The following is a 10,480-nucleotide window of genomic DNA, read 5'->3' as shown; positions in this document are numbered from 1 at the left end:
ACACACACACACACACACACACACACACACACACACACACACACACACACACACACACACACACACACACACACACACACACACACACACACACACACACACACACACACACACACACACACACACACACACACACACACACACACACACACACACACACACACACACGCACAGCCCCTTACCCTGCCCCTGCCCCCCCCCCCGGCGCCCGCACCTCCATGCGGGCTGTCCAGGGGCAGTAGACGGTGACGCGGTAGGTGTAGTAGCTCCACAACCAGGCGGCGGGGCGGCGCAGCGACCAGGCGCCGCAGGGGCCGCGACACATGGCGTGCACCTGCGCCGTGTGTGTGTGCGGTGTGTGCGGTGTGTGCCGTGGGGTCGGTGAGTTGGTGGTTTGTGACGCCGGTAAGGAGAAGAAGCAACACGTGACACGGTCAAGAAGATCGCAGAACAGTATGTGTGTGTGTCGTATGCGCTGTGTGTCGTGTGTGCTGTGCGCCGTGTTGCCTATGTGTTGCCGTTTGGAGTCTGGTTGTGTATGTGCGCGTGCGTTGTGCGCGTGTGAGGCAGGACCATGTCTGAAACATGCAGGTGCGACCTCGCACACACACACACACACGCACACACACACACACACGTTCACACACGCTCACATGCACATACACGCGTGCGCCCACTCACCTGCGGCTGCCCCCCGCGCGGCGCGCTGCCCCAGTACAGCAGCTCCACCTTCTGGGCCGTGGGCGCCCACACTGGGGGGGGGGGGGCGTGTGGGCGGGGGGTTGTTTGCAAAGATTGGTACATTCATTACTTTTTAAAAAGTGAGAGTGGGGCGGCGTGTGTGTCGTACAAGTGCCCAGCCGAACTGAGTTGAAACCGTGTATGTGCACGCGGCGGCACCTGCCAATAATAACAAGTGCGAACGCACGCCCGCTCCCGCCTCCGCCTCCGCCTCCGCTTCAGTTCCCGCCTCCCCCTCCCCCTCCCCCTCCCCCTCCCGCTTCCCCCTTCCAGCCCCCCGCTGTCCGCCACCCACGTGTGATGCTGTGGCCGTCGCCGCCGACGTCGGGGTGGTCGCCCAACGGCCCGTCGTACGACATCAGCTCGTCCAACACACCCTGGATCTGTGGGGGTGATGTACGGCAGGCAGGTAGCGTGTGTGTACGGCAGGTGGTGGTCTGGGGGACAGGGGTGGGATTGTGGGCATGTGCACGCTCTCGTGCATGCTTCCTTGCCTTATGTCCCATAACACCCTCTCTCTCACTTCTTTCCCTAATGCTCTTGCAGACTCTCTCACTTTGTCTCCTTCCCTCATGCTAACGCTTTCTTATAAATACGCATACGATACCCTAAAGAACACACACACACACACCCGTACACACACACATAGAGACACACACACACACACACACACACACACACGCACCTGCACGCCCGTGGCGTCCAGCGCATCCCCCGCCGCGTCGTGTACCGACACCAGCAGCTGGCCAGTCAGGATGCCGCCGCCCTCAGCCGCCGCCGCCGCCGCGCCCGCCTCCGGCGGCACCGCCAGTGCCGTACATCCGTACAGGTGCGGGAAGCGCTTGACGCCGGGGGCGGCGGCGGCGGGCGGCTGCGGCTCCAGGTCCCAGCTGGCGTCGGCGCCCTGCACGCCCGCGCCTGCGTGCCCGTGTTCGCATGTGCGTGTCCGTGTGTGCGTGTGTTGAAAAAGCAACATAACGAAGCCCGCGTGCATGTGGTAAAGAACAATAACACGGCCGTGTGCGTGTGCCAGTGTGTGCGATCACGTAATGCCTTTATAAGCGCCAGGGCGCGTGTGGTACGTGTTTTGTAAGGCAGGCATGACGCGGCACACCCTATGTCCCCCCCCCCCACCCTCGCCCCCGCCCCCGCCCCCCCACCCCCGCCCCCCCACCCCCGCCCCCCCACCCCCGCCCCCCCCATCCCGCCCCCGCCCCCGCTCGCGGCAGCGGCAGCGATCCCCACGCCCGCCCACCCGCAGGCTCCCGCCGACCCACGGCCCCACGCAGCCCTCACCCGTGATGTGCATGTACCCGGCGCGGCTGTAGTGGAGTCGGAAGCGCCGCCGCCCCACCACGTCCTCCGCAGCCTGGCGCCACAGCAGCAGCCCGGGGGAAACCCTGGGGGGGGCCGGGGGGAGGGCGGGGGGAGGGCGGGTCGGTACCGGTCACGCTCACATGCACGCACGCACACAAACATGCATACACAGGTGGGGGGACAGCAGGGGACAGGGCAGCGTTCGCAACAGACAGGCCGCGCAACCCCCGGTCTCTGAAATCTCTTCGCACTGGAAAGGCTGAAAACAACCCCTCTCCCCCACATACCGGACCGCTTACCCCGGTGCCAGGACACGATTCAACAAGTTGGGCTTGTACATGGGCTTGTGCATGCAACTGCCGGCCAGCCGCCTGCCGGCCTGGCTCCTCCACCAGACCACCACCACAGCCACCCAAACCCTGCCCCTGCCCCTGCACTCCCACCCCTGCCCCTGTGCCCCTTCCCCCCCCACACACACACACCACAAACCCATACACCCACAAACACACACACACAACCCAGTCTCACACGCCCAGTCACGCACACACACAGCCGCCACACACGCACCAGTGCGCGGCCTGCTTGTTGATGGAGCCGGCGGGTATGCGGCTCATGTCGGGCGGGAAGGCGAAGGCCGACTGCTCCGCGCCCACCAGCCAGGCCTCCTGTACGGCGGCGCCCGTGGCCTGTACGGCGTGGCCGGGTGTGAGGGTGAGGGCGTGAGGGTGACGGCACGGTTGGGTGCGGGTGAGGGCACGGTTGGGTGTTTGCCGGCCCTTGGGCGGGGTGCGATGGGGCTGGTTGCGCAAACCTCGCGCCTCAATCTTTGCTGCAAACCTCGATTCCAGACCTTCGCTGCCTCCTCCTACCTCTCCCATGAGCTCACACACATACACGCACACACGCGTCGTCTGGGCGGCCTTTCGTTTCGTTTTTTAACACACACACACACACACACACACACACACACGTAGCGCCCCCACCCCCCACCCCCACACGCACCTGGTCCACGGACATGGTGGAGCCGTGGGCCGAGATGGTCACCTCGCCGCCTGCGTGTTCGTGTGCGTGTGGTGATTGTGACCGTCACGAGACAAGCACCAGACAGATCCATATTTTTAATATCCTCTTCGCAACCATGTTTTCATCTCGCTTTCTCTCGCGCCAGGCCATATCTCCTCGGCCCTACCCAGCCCGTCCCTGCTGTGGTCCCTTCTTGCGCCCCCTCTGGCGTGGGCTGTGTCCTGGGCGCCTCCCGCCCTTCGTCTCATCCCCAATGAATTGATGATAAATGTCAAAGACACACACACACACGCACACACACACACACACACACGCAAAATACACACACTCTCTCTTACACTGACAATGTGCGCACCTAAGGACACCAAAAAACACACGCAAATACGCACACACACAACATGCGCACCCAAGGACACCAAACACATACACGAACACACCCACGCAGCAGCAGCAGCAGCAGCAGCAGCAGCAGCAGCAGCAGCAGCAGCAGCAACACCGACTCACTGGCTGCCTTCTGCTCGCCCTTGTGGACCAGCGCCCCCACCCTCCGCGCGCCGGACCGCAGCGGCAGCTCCCACACCAGCCCGCGCTCCGTCACACTGCGAGAACGAGAGGAGTGCTTTGTTGCTTGTGTGTTAAGAACGAAAGATGTGTGTGTGCGATTTTGGGGCTTTACACTTTGGCTATTACCCTCCTCGACCCCGCCACTCGACCCTCGACCCAGCCCGCCGTCTCTTGTTGCTTACGGCTTCACTGGGGGCGGTGAAAGAAGAACTCCCCTCTGATCCATACCCCCCGAGCTTCATGGTTCAGGGGCACTTGTACTGCAAATGTGACTTGACTGAGCCAACCAAGCCCATCCCGCCTCCCCACCCCGCCGCACCGTGTGGGTTTGAGCGGCTGCTGCCACTGCGTGCAGCTCGAGGAGTCGCCCCACACGTGCAAGCCCCAGCCCTGGAGCGGGGGCAGGAGCGGTCGGAAAGGAAAGAAGGGAGGAGCGTGAGCAGGAAGGAAAGGGAGGACCGTAGGGAGGAAAGAGGGAGGGGGGCGGGGCAGCGTTGACGACACGCAAAGGAGCTTAGAGACGGGGTGGGAGCAGGCGGGGTGTGGCCACATCTGGAAGGGTACAGCGGGAGTCCGGGAGTCGGGGAGTCCGAGAGGCCGCCCGCCCGGAAATGGGGTTTACGGCAGGCCTGCCGTAAACCCCATTTCCGCACTCGCGTGTGGATTCTCAGATACACACAATTATTTACTCTGGCTGTCGTCAAAGAAGCCCGTTGCAGGACACAGCGTGGCTTTGGGGTGCGCCGGTCCCCGGTCCCAGCCATTTTCGCCAGCCCTCCCTGGCAACATGGTAACATGGCAACACAATTTCAACAAGCACCCAGCCCCCACGCCTCACAAACGCAGGAAGAAAGAGGCACACAGCGATCTCCGCATTATTCCCCTCACCCTGTCCATACACGTGCATGCAACGCCGCTCATGGCCGAGTGCCATGCAGGCCCCGGAGGTGGCGGCAACCGGTACCGAAACCCTAAGACCCCTCGCCCCGTGCCCCTCGATGCTGCCGGGATGCATGCGAAATTCAATTCGCTAACCTTATAGTTGTGATCCTTCCGCACGTAGTGGATAATGAGCATGCCCGGGTCCACGGCTGGCGCGGCATTTGCAGCACTTGCATCCGACGCCGAGCAAGCCACGGACCGAAGAATGGCCGTGCCCGCCTGACCAGAAACCCATTGCGGAAAGGAGGCCGAATCCTCCAGTCCTAGGCGTTGAGTGGCGGCACCGTGGAAGGTTAAGTTGTTGCGCGCGGGCTGTCGCGGCGCTGCGAGCTTTCGCAACGAGCCGCAGTGCTGTTGCTTAATGCCGTAATGCTTTTTCGCTAGCATTAGGCCTGGGAGTGCCAACGCCCACTAACTTGACAGGCCAGCTTTAGCTGCAGCTCGTTGTGCCAGGCGGGGGGGGTTTGAGTTCAGCGGAAAGCACCTGCTTTGTTGCGACAGCAAATTATGAGTGAGTATTAATTTGTTTGTATCGGTCAGAAAACTCCGAAATTAGAGCGGAGGGCCCCGTGCCCATGGGTCGTGCGAGTTCCATCTCCAGGTCCTCCCACAAGCGCTCGCGGCGGGTCCTGCTCCAGCCCCACGCAGGCTTTCAACTCGCAGTGCAACGCACGGGGGCCCAGGGACACATCCGCGCCCGACATCCTGAGGCCCAGGGCATCCCCGGATCTCTCGGGTTCGTGCCTTCATGGCTTCATGGAAATGCACCTTCCCAATCCCTCAAGCAGCGTTTCCCCCGCATAGCCCCACACTCCCAGTCGCGCTCCGTCCAATGTGCATCTCCCTGGGGCCTTCTGCAATTCAGCCCCTTGACCCCTTCAACATTTCCCATCTTAGCTCCCTTGCCATTCCCCAACTTGTAAAGTTTGCACCCACGAACACAAACTCCCTGGTCCACGGTCCTGCGCATCACTGTCCGCCTGCTGTTCCAGAATGTATCGCACGCATGCATCCGCACGCACATGCCGCCAAGCAAGAGCTGGCTATGCATTTTCATTCATCCAGGTACTGAGGTATGCGCTCTATTGGGGCGTTTCCCTGCCGAAACGGCAAGATGCGAGCCCTCCCGAAACCCGAGTCCACAGTGGTGTAAAACGTGCGTGTTACAACGCCTGCCTGCTGGGCTCACACACACCGCGTCCGCGTGATTGGAAGTATGTCACTTGGTAACCACAACCTTCCCGGCTTTGGTCCCAAAGCCACGCAGGCAGAGTGGCGCAACAGAAAGAATGACAAGTCCGCTCAACAAAAAGGTTTAGCCCAAGTGCGTGACAGGGGCAATTAACGCTGTGCCCCGTAAGGGAAATGAGCGAAAACGTGCACATGCAGCAGTTGGGGATAAATGGCTGTACACAACTTATGAATCGGTGGGGGCGGGCACAGGCACATGGTGAGATTGTCACACGCGAAAACACACACGCCCCCCCTCGCCCACCGCGGCACCGCCAATAACAGACTGGCGAGTAGGCATGCCCATATGCCACCCAAACATCGTACGATACGGCGAGATGCTCACTTAGCGCGGCTTATCCGATCAACTCAAACAGAGCTTGCACAGCTTTCAACGACTGCTGCGCAGCAATAGCAGCGCCCCTTCCTGATAACCTATAACCTCACACGGCATCCTGCTAGCATCCTGCCACCCAAATATTACGAGCAAGCAAGCTCCTTATAGCTAAAGAAAGCACCAGGTGAAAGCACACCCACGAAGCACACCCCTGGAAAGCACAGCCACCCGGCGCCATCTGTGCACGCGCACGTGTGTGACGCGCCCTTCCGCGTGGGGCGCTACAAGCGCGCATCAGTCCGCAAGCGCTGCACACTTTCTCTGCACTGCTGCCGCTGCAGCTTAGGCGTGGCGGCGGGGAGGGGGGCGCTTGGGCGGCGGGCGCTTGGTCGAGGTAGTCGAAAGGCCGCACGTGGCCTTTGGCAGGTCCCAGCCGGGGCCGTACTGCACAACGTACAGGTTGCAGGGGTCGTACCTGCGGTTGGGAGGGAAGGGGATGAGGGGTGTGGAAGGAGTGTGACGCGCGTTAGTGTGGTGTGAGCCATATTATTTGCGTGTACGTGGGAACAGGATGCGTGCCCGAGTCCGGAGCTATCAAGCGGCAGCACCAGCGATCAGTGCTGGGCGGGCATGGGCGCTTGCGTGCCTGCATGTGCAGCATAGCAGGCTACACACCAGACCACATCACACATCACACCAGGCCAGGCCGCACACCTATGCACACGCCACTCACTTCTTCTTGACGGCGGTCAGGCCCTCCCAGTTCTGGTAGAAACGGGTCTTGTAGTCCACGTACACGTTGTACTGCAATAATCACACATTCAGGAAAATCGCTTCAATGCAGGTCGCTTGAATAGAACTCACACGGGTGAAAACACGTATCGTTTGCTCGTGCGCCGCTAGAATCCACACCTGCTCTCCTCTCCTCCACACTCCGCATCCCCGTCCAACTCCCAAGGACAACTGCAACTAAACGCAACTAACGAAGAAACTGCCAACCCACCTCGGCCCAGGTCGAGCAGTGGTTCTGGTAGCTAGTGTTGCCCAAGGGCTCCATCAACTCCTTGACCTGTGGGGTGGTTGGTTGGTGCGTTGGTTGATTGGTTGCTTGGTCCGGTTCGTTGGTTGGTCAGCGGTCTGGGACGAAGACCACTCGGCACACCGACTCGCATATTCTTTCCCTGACACGCACAGTGGCTGTGACAGAACAAGTTAGAAGGCAACACACAACGCCGGCACCCATGGTTGCACTTACATCGTTGGAGATGGCGGCGCGGAACGAGTCGTCAGCCTGCCTCATCCAGACGTTCTCGTGCGCGATCTGCACGTGCAATCACAACGTATGTACGGGGGACCGTTAAGCCAAGCAAAGCAGTAATGGAGAGTGGGTGGGGGCTCGGTGTGGAATGGTGGTGGCGAAGGCGAAGCCGCAAAGGCACGTGCGGACCTGCAAGCCCAACCTCTTCAGTCCTCTGCTTTGTACGATCCGTTGATCCGCCTCTCCACCAGCCCACCACCGCCCCACCAGCCCACCACCGCCCCACCAGCCCACCGCTTCCCCACCAGCCCACCACTTCCCCACCAGACCACCAGACCACAAGGAATGCACGTCGTGCTCACCACCACCCGCCAATGAGATCCGCCAGCCCACCACGGGATCCAACCGCCCACCCACCTCCATCATGGCGGTGCGCATGCCACGAGCCACGTGCGGGGCCTTGCCGGCGTAGGAGCCGGGGCCGTAGCGGTACCTGTGTAGGTGGGGACGCGACAATTTGTGTTTGTGTGTATATGTGTGTGTATATATGTGTGTCAGAGCGAGTTTGGGTCCGTTGCCATGCGGTAGGCAGGACGCGGGAGCGGGAAAGGCGTGGCCCGCATGCGGAGCAGTGCGGTGGCGAGCATGAGCAATCAGACATGAGCAATCAAACAGGGGCATGGGCATGATTAGCGCGAGTAATATGGGCAGGAGCAAGGGCAGGAGCGGCAGGAGCGGCAGGCAGGCAGGGGACTCACTGGGCCCAGAAGTTGAAGGCGCCGTCAAAGGGGTCGCTGCCCACGGGGCTCATGTAGGCGTCGCTGTACAGGGTCTCCCACAGCGCCGCCACCTTGTCCAGCGCGTCCTGGTTGGCATCCACGTAGCTGCAGAGGGGTAGGGAGGGAGGGAGGGAGGGTTAGGGAGGGGGGTTGGGGAGGATTAGGGAGGGTGAGGGAGGGTGAGGGAGGGTTAGGGAGGGTTAGGGAGGGTTAGGGAGGGTTGGGGAGAGGGAGGCGGCGGCAGGTAGGGCATGTCAGGCGGCGGCACAGAAACAGGGGCTTACAGGCGGAGGCGTGGAAGCAGTTGTTCATCGCAGCAGAGTCAAGTTCGCAGGGCCAAAGCAGCCGAGTTGGGATCTGTCATGCAAGCACGCAAGGGGGGGTTTGGGCGCCTGCGTGCTGTCAGCTAGTACGGGTTCTGCGTGCGTGAGTGCCGCCGCAGCAGCCTGCTGTCGCTCGACTCACATGGACTGGGACACACGGCGGATGGGCGGCCCCGCGCCAGAGTTCTTCACTGCGAAGTCCGCCACGTCACTGTCATGCGTCACAGGGCACAGAGGGAAGGCAAAGCGCAAAGACAGTCACGTCATTGTCATGTGGCGTGTTTGGTGGGGGTGGAGGTAGGTGTTCGGGGGCGTCAGCGGGTTGGTCAGCAACAAACAACAAACAATAACGCCGCCCGCACGCATGACGCGCAGTGGGTAACCATGCCGGCTGCCAAGTCTTCCGCCCAGCAGGCCTCCTGCGCACGTGACTTCCCTGCCCTCCGCTCCACCACTGCCCCACACACACGCAGCCACGCCCGCACTTGTAGCCCCCCGCTCCACCGCTGCCCCCGCACCCACCCGCCCACGCCCGCACCTGTAGCCCTCCCCTCCGCCGCTGCCCCCCCCGGCACCCACCCTCCCACGTGCACGCACCTGTAGCCCCCCGCTCCGCCGCTGCCCCCCCACCCCCACCCCGCACCCCCCCCCTCCCACACCCGCACCTGTAGCCCTCCACGCCGTGCTCCTGGAAGTACCCGGCCTCGGTCCACTCCGCGACCAGGCCCTGGGCGGGACGCACACATAAGACAGTGTTGTTGTTAAACACACATGTAACACCGCTTTAAAACACACACACATACACACACACACACGCACAGGAAGAACGAAGCCACGGACACTCAGGGCCTCAGGCGCCGCCAGATACCCCTATCTCGGCCGCCTTGCACACGCAAATGCTGGTGTTGTCCTGTCGCAGTACTGTCCAACGAGCCCCACCCCACGCACGCACACACACACGCCGTACGGCACCCGTACGAACGTACGTACGGCACTACCGACTCATAACTCACCGACAGCTCCTCAGTGGCGACGTCCACGGTGGTACGGCCGGTGTACGAGATCTGCAGCAGCACGCGCTGCTCGGCGGGGTTGTTGTCCAGCTGCCAACTGATGTGAGGCGGCAGCGCCTGGTACCCTGCGGGGGATGGAGCGAGCGGGAGGGCGGCAGGAAGGCACAACGCATGCGTCAGCAAAACACGAGGTAAAATAAAGGGGTCGGCACGCACGCGCGTGTCAGCATGCGGGCCGGCTACCAGGTGCATGGGTGCATGAGGCGAGAGGTCGGGCAGGGGATGCAAGCAAGCGACTGCTCGTGCATGGGCAGCAGCGGACCCGATCCAATAATCGAACACACACGCACTCACAGGTCAGGTTGGTGAGGAAGCGGGTGAAGACGGAGGGCGCCTGGTCCTTGGTCAGGCCGGTGGGCCAGATGGACAGGAAGACCTTCATGATGATGAACTGGTCGGGGGCCTCGTACGTCTTGGCGGTGATGCCCAGCAGCACGCCGTAAGAGGAGGCGCCGCCGCCCAGGATGGCCCAGAACAGGTCGCGGTGGGGGCCGGCGGCGTCCAGGTTCAGGGTAGTGCCCTGCAGGGGGTATACAGGACACACAAGAGGGGAGGGCAGGGCATGCGTGTGTGTGTGTGTGTGTGTGTGTGTGTGTGTGTGTGTGTGTGTGTGTGTGTGTGTGTGTGTGTGTTAAAAAAAGAAACGAAAGCCCGTGTGTGTGTGTGTGTGTGTGTGAGAGAGAGAGAGAGAGAGAGAGAGAGAGAGAGAGAGAGAGAGAGAGAGAGAGAGAGAGAGAGAGAGAGAGAGAGAGAGAGAGAGAGAGAGAGAGAGAGAGAGAGAGAGAGAGAGAGAGAGAGAGAGAGAGAGAGAGAGAGAGAGAGAGAGAGAGAGAGAGAGAGAGAGAGAGAGAGAGAGAGAGAGAGAGAGAGAGAGAGAGAGAGAGAGAGAGAGA

At 61.7% G+C, this 10,480-nt stretch overlaps 2 protein-coding genes across 2 annotated transcripts in view; both read right to left on the bottom strand.

Annotated features, from left to right (window-relative positions):
• CHLRE_11g476650v5 (uncharacterized protein) overlaps positions 1-5,101 on the bottom strand; it is a 16,320-nt gene extending 11,219 nt beyond the window's left edge. The window contains exons 1-10 of the mRNA XM_043067638.1: positions 4,681-5,101; positions 3,965-4,035; positions 3,586-3,680; positions 3,061-3,110; positions 2,626-2,744; positions 2,038-2,141; positions 1,427-1,659; positions 1,037-1,124; positions 682-752; positions 215-334 (exon numbers count right to left, since the gene is read on the bottom strand). Coding sequence (XP_042919643.1) covers positions 215-334; positions 682-752; positions 1,037-1,124; positions 1,427-1,659; positions 2,038-2,141; positions 2,626-2,744; positions 3,061-3,110; positions 3,586-3,680; positions 3,965-4,035; positions 4,681-4,974 — 1,245 coding nt within the window. The 5' untranslated portion in view covers positions 4,975-5,101. The remainder of the gene's footprint in view (positions 1-214; positions 335-681; positions 753-1,036; positions 1,125-1,426; positions 1,660-2,037; positions 2,142-2,625; positions 2,745-3,060; positions 3,111-3,585; positions 3,681-3,964; positions 4,036-4,680) is intronic.
• Positions 5,102-5,738: 637 nt separating this feature from the next.
• Positions 5,739-10,480, bottom strand: part of CHLRE_11g476600v5 (uncharacterized protein) — a 7,383-nt gene continuing 2,641 nt past the window's right edge. The window contains exons 7-16 of the mRNA XM_043067637.1: positions 9,882-10,107; positions 9,528-9,652; positions 9,180-9,241; positions 8,657-8,725; positions 8,171-8,296; positions 7,830-7,905; positions 7,410-7,475; positions 7,158-7,223; positions 6,888-6,958; positions 5,739-6,629 (exon numbers count right to left, since the gene is read on the bottom strand). Coding sequence (XP_042919642.1) covers positions 6,497-6,629; positions 6,888-6,958; positions 7,158-7,223; positions 7,410-7,475; positions 7,830-7,905; positions 8,171-8,296; positions 8,657-8,725; positions 9,180-9,241; positions 9,528-9,652; positions 9,882-10,107 — 1,020 coding nt within the window. The 3' untranslated portion in view covers positions 5,739-6,496. The remainder of the gene's footprint in view (positions 6,630-6,887; positions 6,959-7,157; positions 7,224-7,409; positions 7,476-7,829; positions 7,906-8,170; positions 8,297-8,656; positions 8,726-9,179; positions 9,242-9,527; positions 9,653-9,881; positions 10,108-10,480) is intronic.

The sequence above is a fragment of the Chlamydomonas reinhardtii genome, chromosome 11 (assembly GCF_000002595.2).
Source record: "Chlamydomonas reinhardtii strain CC-503 cw92 mt+ chromosome 11, whole genome shotgun sequence".
Taxonomy (NCBI): Eukaryota; Viridiplantae; Chlorophyta; class Chlorophyceae; order Chlamydomonadales; family Chlamydomonadaceae; genus Chlamydomonas; species Chlamydomonas reinhardtii.
The sequence above is the reverse complement of the archived record's forward strand: the minus strand, read 5'-3'. Positions and strand labels throughout refer to the sequence as shown.